General features: G+C 38.2%; 1 protein-coding gene across 7 annotated transcripts in view; it reads right to left on the bottom strand.

Moving 5' to 3' along the window:
* Positions 1 to 16,519, bottom strand: part of PAM (peptidylglycine alpha-amidating monooxygenase) — a 123,203-nt gene that overhangs the window by 49,313 nt on the left and 57,371 nt on the right. For all 7 annotated transcript variants that reach the window (XM_079331194.1, XM_079331198.1, XM_079331192.1 and 4 more), the window contains exons 5-7: positions 12,050 to 12,137; positions 6,626 to 6,711; positions 4,871 to 4,954 (exon numbers count right to left, since the gene is read on the bottom strand). In XM_079331194.1, coding sequence (XP_079187320.1) covers positions 4,871 to 4,954; positions 6,626 to 6,711; positions 12,050 to 12,137 — 258 coding nt within the window. The remainder of the gene's footprint in view (positions 1 to 4,870; positions 4,955 to 6,625; positions 6,712 to 12,049; positions 12,138 to 16,519) is intronic.

Genomic DNA, 16,519 nt, shown 5'->3' with positions numbered 1-16,519 from the left:
GAGAGAACAAGAAATGTAAAGAAAAAAAGCCAAAGATGAAAGATTTCCCTACAAATTTGTTTCAAACATTGACAAAACATTATAAATTGCTTCAAACAATGCAACAGCTGCATACATACAAATGTCAGCATGTGAAAACCTTCCACTACAGAAAAGCTAAGAGATCTTATAATTGATAACTTCCAAACACTTTTGATTCTTGGGGATAACAACTATATTTTTACGTGTACTGGAAAGGACTAAGATAATAATATGGCAGTTAGAAACAACATTAGTCTTTGTTAAACAAATGGAAGTAAAAAGAACATTCCAGGGATTAGAAAAATAGCACATTTTTTTAAAATTCAGATTCAAAGGTGCTTACATAGAAGAATCAAACAAGACCAGGATGACAAATGCACTGCATATCTCTACAGCCCAAATTCAAAGTTGACTGGGTCCTTCACAAACATAAAGATGGCTAGATTTACTTTAATTTGAATCTGAACTCAAAACACTTGGGACTATATAAAAAGTCAGACAAATTTCTGACCATTTTCTACCTGTTTACTTGTATCCACTATCAGGCATAACTCCAAAATTATTTTTGCTTTTACAATGTAAAAAATAAAAAAAAATTAAATAGATAAATCAATATTTTTCTAAACTATTGCAATAAAACACATTTTTGTAGAATGTATTTTTAGTTCTCTAGCCTAATTGTTTAGTTTAGACAAGCTACGTAAGTTTTACTTTGTTATCTGAGAGTAAAGTGCATACCTAAATAGCAGTTCTTAGCTCAGGTTTATAGGCAAAAAGGTACAGAAAGCAGAATTAATTTAATACCTGGTTAATGAACTGAAAATACTCTTTTTAGAAGAGCTGAACATGAGAGTTGATGATTTTAGCTACTGCATTTTCCACCCACAAAACTGATAGGAAATAAAATTGCGTGCTAATACATAAATAACTACTACATCAAGTCAAATATTTTGTAACTTGTAAGTCAGAATAGTAAACCCTGAACAATGCTTCGGAATCTTTGATGTACTACTGAAAGTATAATGAGTTAACTGAGTACATGTCACCATTTATCCTCTGTTCTAAATTGCAACAACTGCATGTGCCTACATACAAACTTCGGTGACTGTATTCTTATGCTTTGACTCTATTCTTATTCTTATGTATGTGGCTACCAACAGACATCTCATTACAAGAAAAATCCCCCTAGGTTATTCCTGAAATTTAGAAATACTAGTGAAACTAACAGAAAATTTTGCATTTAATATCTTCGAACACTATGAAAGTTTAGGACATTTTATTAGATTAAAATTATACTTTTGTCTACTGGAATTTTCACAGATAGGCAACATTAAAAGCATTTCTTCTCACAAATAGCAGAAAAGGTAGATTATTTTTTCTTTACAAATAAGATCACAGACTACCAAGCAAAACGCACTGAAAAATGGAGGGCATACTGTCATACTATGTATCATTTGAAAAAGTACATGACACTGGTATCATCTCCCACATCATAATCCTATGAGTCAACAACACTTCTTAAACTTTCATAATTTTGTGAGCTCACATCAATGGCATTTCTAAGTCCTGCATATATATTCTAGGCAAATAAAAAGGAGTTCTACTGCAAAGGGTCTATTGGGGGTATAAAATGATGTTTTAATTTCAGGTGATGATTTCTTTCACTGCAGTTTCTCTAAGTGCGCAAGTGGTTTTTTTGAGTAGAAGGTCTGACTAACAAGTCATTAATAAAAATTACTAAAGACATTCTCAACTAACATTCAGTGAAGGTTACTGATCTATTTTTTTTAATAACTACATACTCATATATTACACTTAAGAGTGAAAATGAACAGTGGCAACTCTCAATATCCCCAAGCAATAATGAAGAGTATGCTGTTGATGAGTATGCTCTCTTTAGAGGTATGCAACTTTAATTCTTCAGGATTTTAGCAGGCAAAGATTCATATGAGTTTTAAGGGTCCATCTGAACTCTCTCAGAAAATCAATTCTGTCAACTTCAGCTGTCCACATTTGCATATATGCTCCATTCAAACAGTGCTAGCACACTTAGTTTATTCCTTCCTTCTCCTCTACCAATATTGCCATTAAGCCACATTGTATCTTCATGTCATGGCAGAAACCATGCCTCCTGCTTCAGACAGTACTGCATAAAATTTTAGTTAAGTATTTCCCAAACCTTGTCAGAGATGCACAGAAGAGAGACTGCATGGCACTGGGAAGCTGCACCTACCTCGTAATTTCTCTGTTCAAAACCAAGAACAGTCTGTGAATCATTTACCATGACATCACAGAAGTATAGAGAGGCCACAGGCAGAGCTTAAACTACTTTGTAATGTATATTCCTCCCTTAATTTTTTGTTCTTATTCTTTCTCTTCCACTCCAACATCTTCATTACCACTTAGCCCATGTGGTCTATCACATTGTTGTTTAAATCCTTGTTGGGAGTTGGCATTTTCCCCTTTTCTCTCTGTGCAATTTTCCCAATTGTCATGCTAAGAAACCTGTTGAGGTAGACGCTAGCAGGGATAACTAGTGATAAGGCGAGGGGAAGGCGGAAAAACCGCGAAATCTAAAAAAAAAGTCGTAAGAGGAGAGGGGGAAGCAGTGGCTTGCCCCATTTTTGCCCAAGGAGTCGGAGCAGCACGACCTCCCCACTGCCCAGCACCGGCACAGCGCTCCTGCCCAGCTCCAGCCGCACTGCTGCCTTCCTGCTTCAGCCTGCGGCACCTGCTGAGCACCACGGCCGACACAGAGGGTGAGCAGAGGGGACTCTCCTCCATCCCTTCTCCCCCCGGGCCGCCGCCGTCGCCAGCGCTCTGCAGCCGTGCAGGATCTGCCCTGCCCCATCACCGGCACCTGCAGCGCAGAGAAAGCGCGACTGCGGCCCGAAAGGACTGGAACGGAGCTACTGCTCTGCTTGCTGCTGATTTCACAGCTGTTACTGGTTTTGTTTGTCTTGTTAGATATATGAGTAAAGAACTGTTATTCCTACTCCCATATCTTTGCCTGAGAGCCCCTTTATTCCAAAATTATAATAATTTGGAGGGAGAGAGGTTTACACTCTCCATTTCAAAGAGAGGCTCCTGCCTGTCTTAGGAAATACCTCTTTCAAACCGACAATCCAGCAGCAGTAATGTATCACAGATGAGTTCCATGGGAATGACAACTCACAGGTTTTTTGCTCTTGATGACCACAGAGGCTGTAACCCAAAAACTCTACACTGGATGTGATTTACAGAGTAAAAGCAAGAATATAGGGATTTCAGGTTTAAAGAACAAAGTGCAACATGAAATATAAACATAAATAAATACATAAATACAATCATCTCCAAAACTCACTGATCATCAGTACGCCAATGTACACTAATAACATTCAAATTTCCCAAATTCCAGCTCATAACATATGGTTGGGATGAGCAGTGAGGTGTACTTGACACTGGTGAAATGTCTAGTTGGAGGATGACAACTATTGATATAGCCCAGGAATGAATACTGGCTCCAGACCTGCTCAACATCTTCACTGAAGATCTGGGTGATGGGGCAGGTGCACCCTCAGCAACTGCAGATCATACCAAACTGGGAGAAGGGAGAGATGTACCATGTGTTGCCATCCAGAGGGACCTGGAGATAGGTGCTGGCAGGAACATCACTAAGAACAAAGGGAAGTGCCAAGTCTCCTGCATGCAGGGAGGTATAACCCCAGGCACCAACAGGTTGGGAAGCAGCTTGTCAGCAAAGGACCTGGGGCTCCTCAGGCTGAGCTGTGTGCCCTTGCTGGAAAGAAGGCAAATGGTGCTCTGTGCTGCATCAGCCAAAGCAGGGCCAGCAGGTCAGTATAGGGCATCCTTCCCTTCTGCACAGCATTGGTGAGGCCACAGCTGGAGTTGTGAACTCAGTGCTGGGCTCCCCAGTGTGAGAAGGACATGGAGAGTGTCTAGCAAAGGGCCAAGATTATGAAGGGACTGGAACATTTCTCCTGCGAGAAATTCTCACTGTTCAGGCTCAAGAAAAGATGGATCTGGAGGGAGGGTGCAAAGAAGAGGGACCCAGGCTCTCCTCAGTGCTCACTGAGGTGATGGGCACACACTGAAACACAGGAAGCTTCCACTGAACATCAGGAAACTTTTTCCCTGTGTGGGTGACTAAGCACCAGCAGAGGTTGCCCTGGGGTGTTTCTACTCCTAGTTATATTTGGATGTGGACCGGGACAACAGGCTGTAGGTGGCCTTGCTTGAGCAGGGAGGACACAGGACAGATGACTTTCAGAGGTTTGTTTCACCCCTCAAGCATTATGTGATTCTGTGAAACACTCGATGACAAGAATAAGCATATTGCTATGCTTGAAATGAGTATTTAATCTTAACAAAAAAACCCCCAAACCATAAACCAAGTCAAACAAAGAAACAGAAACACAAAAGACACTATCTCCATGAGTTACATTTTTTCAAAAACAAAATAATTTGACTGATCAGCCAGTGAATATAATCTGCTCACAATCTACTCAAGTAAGATGACAGTTTAAGTGTGTTCACACCCATTTGTTTCAACTTCATTAAACAAAAGACTGAATTATATATGGAAACCCCAAGTTTCTCCCTAAATGTAAAATTATTAATCTACTTGTAACTAGTTTAAGTCATTTGGTCCACAGTTTTTGAAGAAAAAAAAGGTGTTCACTTTTCAAATATTTATAGAGGTAAATCAAGTTTATGATGTCAAGTTAATGCATTACAAATATGCCCACTGATCTTTGGAAAAGGCACTAACAGAAAAATATTTTCTACAGATAAATATTTTGATACTGTAGCTAATACAACTTATAGAGCAAATTTTCAAAATGCATACCTCTAAATGCACTAACATCTCCATAGTGTACCTGAAGAACAAAGTATCTGCTACCCGTTTCTCCTCCAACTCTGAATCCAACACCTAGGAGAAGGAAAATGTATTGTTTTCAGAAACAATAAAATGTAAGATGACTCACCATCACTGAAAATACAAAAAAAGTACAAATCACTTCACTGGCTAAGAGTGAAGGGGTAGAAAATTTCAGACACCACTGAAGAAAATTTTGTCCTGAAGCCCAGAAAAACTACCAGCACATAATCTCAAACAAACTCAGACGCTGGGACCATAACTTAATTATGAATGTACAGGTATCTGTTTTAAGCAGAGAACTCTCTCAATCAAAGAACATTAATACAGATTTTATAAGAATCCAAAATAAAAAAAGAAGTCTTGTCATCCATGTAGGATTTGGTGGAACTTTCATTTCTCATACAACCTCTGCAGGATACAAACTATGCAACACTAACTTACTAAGAAGACATTGAGGATGAGAAGAAAAAACAAGTAGCATAATTTTTAAAATTAAAATTAATATTACATGTATAAAAAATCTTGAGGAAATTATGCAGCTATGTTACATGATGACAGAAGCAAGCACAGACACAAAACACAATATAAAAGCCTGAAATGACTTGAAAAAATGAAATTACAGGTTATCACCATTACCAAAAGGGATTTCTCTAAACCAACTCTACAATGAACATTTTTCAAAAGAAGCAGAGAAAGCAGTTCCTCCAGATTTGGTCAGAGAAGCCCAAAGCAATAGACAAAGTCAACTTATAAATGGCAGCCTCTCTGTGCAGAAATGAGGCACCTTTATGAATACTCCCTACAAACTTTGTATTTTTGCACAGCTTACCAACAAGAAAAGTATTACTAGCTGGAATTCAACAGCAAAACTTCCACAGAATCCTCTAAGTACAAAACTTCTATAGAATCCTCCATGCAACATTTTTCTTTAACTTCACATTCTTATAATCACATCAAGTAACATCCATGTTGATAAGTGTGTAAATGGTATATTTAAAAAAACATTTTCATGATGCTGTCCCTGGCTATGAAAATGGGCAGTACAAGATGAAAGTAAAAATAACTAAAATTAAAGACAATTTCAGATCAAGGATATACTTGATCTGATGGTAGATATTTCTAAGACCCTTAGTGGTTATTACAAAGAAGCACTTCACCCTGTTTTCCATAATACCACTCCAAGTAGCTTTACTTGTTTTTGATTTAATTCAGCAGTGTTGTCTATCATACAAGAAAATTGGTATATAAGCATGTTGCTCAACTGCACCAAAGCATTAAAAATACATTACATTGTCAATGTATAGTTTAAACAGAAAAAAATCAATGTTTTGATTGAACTTGTTTGCGTCTTCCCAAACAAAAATATTTTAAAGTTTGTGTGCTACTGAAAGATACATAAATGGTAACCTTCTAGTAACATATAGGAGGAAATACAAGATTAATGCTATAAAAACATAAACAGTACATTATGATAGTTGTCTCTCCCTCTTCTATACTCCCTCCTACAGAAACCCAAAATAGCAGAGCAAAGAAAATTACAAAACCCCACAATATGTAGCATAATGCATTTCATATTAATGAGGTTGATGTTTAAACAGTTTCTATAAATTAGACACAATAAAATTATTATAGGTTGTTCCCAGATATGCCAGGTTCTTACTTCCATGTCCCCCTTTTTCCCCTGCCCTTGCACACAAGAACTCTATATTAAAGGGTCAATACCTTTTGGCAACCTGGTGGGTGGAGCATTTCTTGCCCAAGCATACAAAATGTTAGATTTATCTTTGCATGTTCCTTCATCACAGTCCCTAAAAATATGAGCAAAGAAAAGTGAATGTTATTTTTAAAATTCTGAAATCAGAAAACAGCAGGTGAATTACATGCAAAACCTCTAATTTTAAGATATATGAAGATGTTTTTTTGAATGTGTGCTGATTAAACACAGTTCTTTTAATATGGATTGCTTTCATGGCTATTGGTATATGTTCCACCTTCTTTTATTTCCTTCTGTTTGCCTTAAGGCAGTTAGTTCTGATGGGCCCTCTAGCCTATTAATCAGTGATGGAAAAAATGAAGAAATGTTTTAGGGTAATGAACTATATGAAAATTTCTAGCATTATTAACTCAAGTGATACAAAATTACAATGGCTGCCACATTTACCAAGAGGAACAGGACTCATACACAAAGCAGAAAAAAACCCCACAAAACATAAAATTGGTTATTAAAATTTAATTTAAAAATCATTGTCAAAAAAGAAACAATCACCAAAAAATTCCCAAACAATGTAAAAAAATACCCAAAAAATACAAAACAAAAACCCAAGGGAAAACAAAAACGAAAAAATAAGAGTTTGTCAAGTTAATAGGCCACAATCAGGTCACAAATATTTACAGTAACAGAGAGCTTGAGTTGTCCCTAGCCTCTGCAGCTAGCATCTTGAAGGTGATAGTGAGGGTGAAGAATGAAAGACTCCCAAAGACTGGTAAATTCTAGATGCATTAAATCTGCAAGAACTGTTAAACCTGAGGCAGAAACTCTACCAAATCTGTCAAGGCCACAGTCGTACCAAGAGCACAATATACAACACCTGGACCACACCCAAGGAGGCACTGACTGCTCTATGTGGGTGGAGGCTGCATGATGATAATCAAACTAGGGCCCTAAGGAGCTTTCCAAACACCCATCTAGAATACACTTCTCCCTCTTGATCCTGAATTAGAAAAAAGGCTTGTTTACAGGGTGTATTTGTACGAAAGCATGCATGGCCCTGAGCATGGAGTGTAGAAGTCATTCCACAGGTACAGCATACACAGGTATGACTTTTAGAAAGCCTCACCCTAAAACTATTCAGACCTCATCAATAGACTCAAGCCAGATGCAATGAAGTTTGGCATCCATGCCAATGTTTCATTCTAAACCAAAATGGTACAGCCCCTGCTCTGTTTGTAAAATGACACCTGGAAAATATTTGTATATGTAAGGTATGGTTTCAGCCTGAAACAGACTGCCACACAGTGTGAGGAAGAGTATAAACACATCTAGCAAATGCAGCTCAATCATGTTTCTGTTGAGAATGGCTGAGCCATATGAGCAAATTACAACGATGCTTTCCAGGTATCTCTCTGAGATAACAGCAAGCTTTTCTGGCATTTGTATCAAAACACCTCAGCAGGATATTATGCATTTCTTTGATCCCAGTTTTACTGCAGCCTAGTTACTGTATTTAATTCTGGCTGAAAGGCCTGGCATAACCATAAGAGTATCAGAGATAAGGGAACACACCACTTCTTTTATAGTAGCTAAACTCACAAAATGTATTTCTAGATCTTCATAACTAACAGTTCGGTCATCTTCCCCTTCAAACACACCCATACCTCAAAGGACAATCAAAACTTACTTCAAGATAAGGAAATGTTCTGATGGATGCAGTTGCAGCTGAAACTTGTGCAGCTTCCCACTGCTACTATACAAAAAACTTAAGAGACTTCAGGGATCTAACCTGAGCTAGCTCAGGTATTGAGCTGCATGATTTGGAAATTGGTAGAGGAGATTGTTTAGGAGGAATGCCAGAAGGAACTACAGGCACAGTCACAGCTTTACCACCCCACTTTGGGCCCAGCAGTCTTCCATTTATAACACAGTATTTCTAAGAATACATTAATTAGGAAAAAGCCCTGTGCAGGCTGCTTCAAATTTTCTTCTGAGAGGCTACCAGAATGGAGGGAGAATACTGCAGGGGACAGAGATGAAATGCAGACACTTGCTTTTCATTTTGTTTGAAAAATGGTCAACCCTCTCACCATCAATGATAATCTTGAAACATTAAGTTCTCAGAAAAAAACCCCAAAAAAACTAGAAGAGATTGCTAAGAAGAGGTAATAAGATAAACAGATTGAAAAGCAGGGAACTATTAAAAAGTATAAATATTATAAACAAAGAATCACTGAAATTCATAGTTGCTTTGCTTACAAAAAATGAGATTCAAAACCAAATGAGTTACACAGAATACCTTAAAAATGGACTATAGATGCATATTATAAGTATTGTTTTAAAAACTGATTTTGACTCAAAATTTGGGATTGTGGGGTAGGGGAGAGTTTACTGACTGCTTCTTGGATCTTTGTGTTTTTTGCAAATTCTCCTGAACTTCCCCAAAGCATTCTCCCCAGTCTTGGGTAAGCTCAAGAGCTGTTTTAATTAATAGCACTGGGGTTTTGACTGATTACCTACACTGAAAGCAAAGCATTTCACTGTGTCAGCAAGACCAGTATTTGGCTATACCTTTAGCACACTTGCATTGGTTGTGGTAACAAATAACTTATTTTATATCTTTCTCTATTACACTGCACTCCTCAAACTAATCAAGACTTTAAAAGAGGGTACTTGAAGTGATTGACTAAGACAAATCATCATTTTTAGCCCCTGAATGTTGCAGAACATTCTGGGGCAGCAGCAAAGATAACCTTTGACCTTGCATTCTCAATGTTCCCTAAAAACCTATTTTTCCATAATACAACTAATCTACATCATGATGGTAAAAAAAAAAAAAACAACTTGACTTGAAAAAAACATATGTAACTAATATTGCCAGAACTTTGAAAAGGAAACTAGAAGAAAGAAAAAAATCGATGTGACACATCTAACTGAATAAAAACTAGCTCAGTAAAAATGTTGAGCATGCGAAAAGTAAGGGAAGGATCCTTCCTAAACAACTCTTATAGAAATCTGCTCAAACAACTATTCTTTCCCTACTAGATGGAAGAGCAAGTCATCATTTGCTAGCCTTAAGGCAACTAAAGGAACAGCAAATGACCAAACAAAATAAACAACAATGAAGGCCAATAACACACAGTCATCAGAATTACTTTAAAAAATGAGGCTAGAAGTTTCTAGCACTCTTTCATTTATCTTATGTAGAAAACACATAATCATCTTTCTAGCCTTGCAAATAACTGCGGGCAGAGCAAGATAAAAAGCTGCAAGCTGCTGCAAAAATAAAGATGTGAAATGATGAGACAGTGAGTGAAGAGCTTTAATTTTGAGAAAGCAAAGCAAATGTCGGAAATTACACATAAAAAATAGCAAGACATAATCAAAGCCTGCATAAAAAAATTTTTAAATAGCAGATTTAAACACTACACTAGTGTATTTGGTCTGGGTAAGATGGAGTTAATTTTCCCCGCAGCAACCCTCACAGTGCTGGGGTTCACATGAGTACCTAGAAAGGTGTTGACAACACAGAAGTGTTTGGGAAATACCTTAGTAGAGGACACAGCCAGGCCAGCCAACTCAAACTGACCAAAGAAATGTTTCACACCATATCATACCCACCTAACAAGAAAAGGTAAATGAAAGGAGGAGAAGGGGGTAGGGACACACACACACACACATGCACAAGTTTGTTATTTATGACATTTGTCTTCCAGAGCAACCATTATTTATGCTGAAGTCTTGCTTCCTAGGAAGTGGTTTGCTGATGAAAAGTAGAGAATAACATATTTTGTTTTCCCCCACTTGGGCACAACATTTGCTTTTGCCTTATTAAAACGCCTTTTTTTTGAATCAAAAGTTTTTTTCCATCCTGAGGAGTGGAGGGATAGAGCAACTTGGTGGGAACCAGATGTCCAGCCAAGCTCAATCCACCACAATATGTATCTTGATGTTTTGACAGGTCGGTGTTAAATACAGCAAACAAGAACAAAAACAGCATTAGCTGCCACACTGCACAGGCTGCCATTGGTAAGAGCCTCTCTTCTGCTGGGAGAATGAAGGTACAGCCAGGGAGCTAAAACTACCTGAACTCCAGACTCAAAACAGAGATGTCGGCTTGATTCAGTTTCTAAGAACTTTGTTTTTTGGCTTTGGATCCATCTCTTCTACAACCTCAGAACATGAGTTAGAGGTTACTCAGGCATGGTCACATAACTTCATCTCAACACCAGCTCCTGATCATTCTGTAAAAATGGTATTCTCTCATGTACACATTATTCCAAGACTAAAACTACTAAAACTACTTCCAGAAATATGAGAACAGCACAAGCTCCAAGTACAATCTACTCAGTTTTAAATAGAATGTTCACTTGTTTTTAAAAGGCCAGAATGGAAAAGTTCTATGTTGGGGTATTGTTCACATTAAAGTATTCAAGTATATTCTGTCATATGAAATACAATAAAAAACACAGAAAAGTTGTACGCTGGGAAAAGAAATTCATAGAAATTCTGTGCTTTCAGTTTTACTTTGGTCTGAACTTCTTAAGCATCTGCTTTTCTTGCACAACTGTGCAAGATTACAACATTTTCAATATTAGAAGTATTGGTTATTAGGTAAACAGGAGATAAGACTTTTGAGGAAAATCTCTTGTGCATGTTTAAAATATTAATCAAATCATTTCCCCAAAAGAGGCATTCAAAATGTTTTGGGGTATTTTTCTTGAAAATATATTATACTATTCTGTTAGTTCTAAATTCCAGGTCCAGCTACCTTTTTGGTAAATACTTAAAAGATAAATTATGATTACATAACTCTATCAGAACACCTATATTAAAATTGCTTTACAGTTCAGAATAATTCGTATGACCTTTGTGGCATCAGCAAAAATACCTCATCTTCTTTCTCATGAAAACCTACAGAAAATTTGCAGAAGTACTGGACAGACAAATCATTTCCATCCACCTTCACATTCTCTTCACTTTGCCTTCACACATCTATTTTACTGGCATTGGGTGTTTCCCTCTGCTCTTACTGCTAAGGCATTTTGAAGGGCAAGTCAACTACCAACCACTTGATTATCTTTTTCAGTTTATCCTTCACTCAGTTTCATTCTGAACACCTGCTACACAGCTTCATACAGAGAAAACTAGCCAACTAAAGGCTGAAGACTAGATTTCTTGGTATTCAGTGACACTCTCTTTACTGTAGCTTCTGCCTCCTCCTTGAAGACAGTCTTTTAGTCATGAAGAACACAGAATTAGTTAAAAAAAAACCAACCCAAAACACTTTAAGTGTGGAAAGATTAGATTGTTATACATTTCTTCTTCATTTCAAACTTTCCTACTTTTCCAAGAGATTCTGACACTAGAAGGAGTTTAAGCAATTAACACCAAAAAAGAGTTGGTTAACAACAAAAGCAAGATGCAGCTCTTACCAGTAATTTTCAGTAGAGGAAGGTTCATTACATCCAAAGAGTAACATGTGATGGACTGTGTCCATGCTGGCATGAGGCTTAAAGTCAACTGAAAAAAACCAGGGCAAAACAAGTAAGCTATCCATAATTTCACCATAAATTACATAACCAAGACCATCCCGTGCCATTATTCCCTGTACTACTGCAAATAAGGCAAGTACATCCCCACCCATTTATTTGACTTCTGCCTTCCACTTACACACATTCCTTGAATTTTCATTCAATAGCCTTTCTTCTAAGCTAAAACACGGCACCTCATTTATTTATTAAGAAAAAGAAACTCCAAGTTCCCAATCAAGACCATGGCACCTTACATAAAAGTGAAGTACGATACTTAGTTATATATCAGTGAATCCCAAACCACAAAGTTTTACTGTCACCAGCCTAAATGCAGTCTGCCTTTGAAATGCCCACTTCTGATTTGATAATACTCTTCTACTTCTTTTGTATTTCATAAAAAATACAAACAAGTAGTACATTACAAAGAAAAGCAACTAAATTTTATGTGTTAAGTGATATCTTTTTCCAGTATTATACCTGGCTTAGATTTTTTCTGCATCTTTCTTGAGACAATAGTTCAAAGAAGAGGTTATGATTAAATCTCAGTAATACATCAAATCCTTCAGAATAAAAAACAAGATTTGTTCAAAGTCAGCATAATCTCATTGCCCAAATACTTCTCTTTATTAGAAGCTTAGACGTGAATGTTTACCTCTCAAATGCCTATTCTTTAAACATCCCATAGATAAAATACTGGCTGGGTTTCTTAACTACTTGTCATCCTGTTTAGCAAAGTAAAAATTTTACCAACATCATGGGAGTAATATTGACCATGAATGTGCAATGATGGCATTTCTAAAACCAAACTACATTCTTGTATTACTACTGAAAAAATATTCCAGTTGCAGCAAATGTAATTTTTAACCTTGTACTACAGTGGAAATTCTGAAGACAACTTACTCCTGCCCTCCTGCCCTGTGTACATGTACACAGACAGCGAGGAGTCTGCAAGTAACTTCTTTTAGCTGTTAACATAGGGAGATGGTGATGCTGCAAACCAGTGAAACACTTTTCTGCTCCTGAGGTTTATGGCATTACCTGCACTCTGAAATCAGTATTTTAACACAATTGTGGCAGGGTTCCTAAAATGAATGGTAATGTGGGTTATTGTCCCAGTTTCACAGGGGGAAAAATAACAAACAAATAGCTTCTAACCCAATTTCTGGAGCTGAGATCTGTTATGGTAAGTTAGGAAAACCAGACAAAAGTTAAGGCATGCAAGCCAAGTTTTAGCTTGAAGATAGGTGGCAGACTATAAGGAAATGAGCATGCCACAGCTGAGGACTTGGTCTGGGAAACAAGAGATGTACCCATATGCCCTGAGAATGTACTTTGAGTGAATATATGAATTCAGAACTACAGAAGTTGCCAGCATGAAGGAAGTCTAAAGACCACCCAGTATATTTATTTTTCTACAAGCAAATTCTACTCATTGTATAGATAAAAACCTAATCTGTGTTATGGAGACAATTTCTGTTTATGTTTTTATCAGTAAGGATTAGAAGCAAAATTATGGCTTCTTGCACAGCAGAGGCAATGTATCATTCTGTGGAATTCCTACCTTAGTTTTCAGGCTTAGATGTTCAGGCCATTTTAAGCTGTTATTATCCACACTTTATTGTCAAAATGAATACCTGTGAAATCTGCTGAAAGTACCACTTACTAATACAAACTTCTGTTGGTGTTGGCTCAGCAGGAGAAAAAGAGATCCTCAGGCTAAGGCTGTGGGAAAACCCTTGTGGTCACGGTAAGCAAAAGGCTTGCTCCCAAGATCCCCCTGGTTCAGTTATGAAGATTCTTACTAGAGAGTTCTCCGTTCTCTTTGTTAGTATCGGTTACTTTCCACTGCAGAATTTAGAATATTCTTAATCACTCTTTCCCACTGGAAGAATATTCTTAATCACTCTTTCCCACTGGATCTCCCTCTCAGACCCCACCTTAACCGCTCCCTGCATCCAAGTGTGCAAACATCCCTGCTCTACCCTGGATCCTGCATTTTCTCAGTTCATTCCTAGTACACTGCATGCCTTCCTGTTTGCTGTTTTCACAACACTAAAGATCTTTTTCCAAACAAGAGGATCATGTCCCTCTCCACAGAAGTCACTTGAGCCATTTCCCAGGGAACCTACTGGTCGGACTGTCTGGGCTTGGACCGAGGGGGTTTCAGCCTTCAACAAAAGTCAAATTGAAGGTTAGGCCTGCTAGCTGCTAAAGCCACCACCTGTCAGGCTGCTAAATACTGTCTCTCTGTTTCTTATTTCTCTACCATTCTCCCATTGCAAGCATATATTCTAATGAGTGTTTCAGGAAGTCTTTTATTTGCACACAGTGCCAATTACAGTGATATCCTAGAGTATAACCAGGACCGTTAAATGCTATTATAAAACCTATTACAAATACCTTACTAAATGCTATTCTTACTAAGGAAAAAAAATGCATCAGGGATAACAAAGCAAAATCAGATTTCTGGTATACATTATTTTAGCTGATATACCTCATCATTGCTTAAAGAAGCATTGAAAAACGTCAAGTCAGTCTATGAGCTTAAGACAGCTTTGTACAGATGTTACAGGATGATTCCTGTACAGTTTTTCTGTGCAGCATACCCAGAGAAAAAGTTAAAAGAAACAAAAAAAATCCTTTTCCAAAGAGAAGATTAAAAAAAAAACCAAACAAAAAAACCAACTGAAAAATCCCGAGTTGCAAAAGCCATATAGATTAATGTGGGATTCAAGCCAAATGCAGTACCTGTCAGAAAATGAGAAAGCGGCCAGGGTTTGAAGGCACCTTAAGATCATCTTGTTTCAACCCCACTGCCATGGCAGGCACACCTTCCACTATGTCAGGTTTCTAAGAGCTTGAATGTGGCCTTCTTGGGGGCTGGGTTTTTTGTCCCAGTGTAAAGAATTTTTCCCATTATCATGCTAAAAGAGCGTGCCGGGTTACACCCAGGATCTTTTGACAAACTCTAGACAAGGGGGTAGGTGGGGGGCTGGCTTCTGGTGGAGGGTGGTCGCTCGTGTTTAGGCGAGCTCGGAGGAGGGGGACCCCCGTCTGCAGCGCACACAGCCGGAACAGAGCGGGGGGAGCCAGACGATCTGCGATCAACCGCGCCTGCATCTGCTCCAGCCTCCTTGCCTCTGAGGACACGGCTAATCACCTGGACAGAAACAGAGAGCGAGGAGCCCGCTCCCAGCCTGCTCCCACCTGAGACACAGCGCGGCCGCTGCTGCTTCCACCCCCTCCCCGACTCCGCTCCCGCTGGCTCTCCGCAGCCGTGCGGGCTCTGCCCTGTCCTCACCACCGTGACTGAGCACAGAGAGTGTGCCTGCGGCTAAAGAAGGGACTGGAACCGAGTTATCTGTTCTGTTTTGTTGGTAATTTTAATAACTGCTGTTGTTTCTGCTTGTACAGTTAGATATATTAGTAAAAGAGCTGTTACTCCTACCCCCTTATCTCTGTCTTAGAGTCCTTGATTCAAACAATCATAATACTTAGGGGGCGTGGAATTAAATTCTCTATTTCAAAGAGGAGCTTCTGCCTTTATTGGCAGACACCTGTCCTTCAAATTAGGACAGGCCTTGAACACTTCCAGGGATGGGGCAACCACAGCTTCTCTGGGCAACCTTTGCCAGGGCCTCACCACCCTCACAGTAAAGAATTTTCTTTTAACAGCTAATCTGAACCTACTGTCTTTCCTTTTCCCCTTATCACTCATGCTCTTTTAAAAAATCTCTCTCCATCTTTCTTGTGGGATGAAGGCCACAATTAGGTCACCCAGAAGTCTAGACAAACTCAATTGTCTCAGCCTTTCCCCATGGCAGAGGTGCTCCATCTTTCTGCTCCTCCTTGTGTCACTCCTCTGGACTTGTAACATTCCAGCATCTTCTGTGCTGGGAACTGTCACTATCAAAGGTTTATGAAGTATCAAACAGCAGTCCTATTTTCCTAGTTGAAAACCTCTACATTTTACAGTAATGAATATTCAAGAGTTCATTTTTTAATGCATGGAGATGTGATACAAATTATTACTAAAATAAAAGCCGCAGTTTTTGTATACATACTAAATTGAAGTCTGACCTAATTTGTTGATCAAGTACTACGTAGAACCACAAACTCAAAGAGAAACAGGAATGAACACAACATGACATCACTTTAACCTTAACAGTGTGTACTTAAGCTATGTATTAAAAAAAAATAACTTCCTAGAAGTTCATCTTTACAAACAACAATTCAATTAAATAAAGTTGATGGATTTTTTTGTTTGTTTGTTTTTAATATTACTGTCCTCTCTGTCACAGAATTAACTTTAAAGAAATTTATCAAGAATTCAGTGCCTGGAGTTTGGGAAATTAGGAAGACATCAGAGGC

Source organism: Erithacus rubecula (assembly GCF_903797595.1).
Source record: "Erithacus rubecula genome assembly, contig: SUPER_Z_unloc_2, whole genome shotgun sequence".
In the NCBI taxonomy this organism is placed as follows: domain Eukaryota; kingdom Metazoa; phylum Chordata; class Aves; order Passeriformes; family Muscicapidae; genus Erithacus; species Erithacus rubecula.
This window is presented reverse-complemented; position numbering and strand designations above follow the sequence as displayed.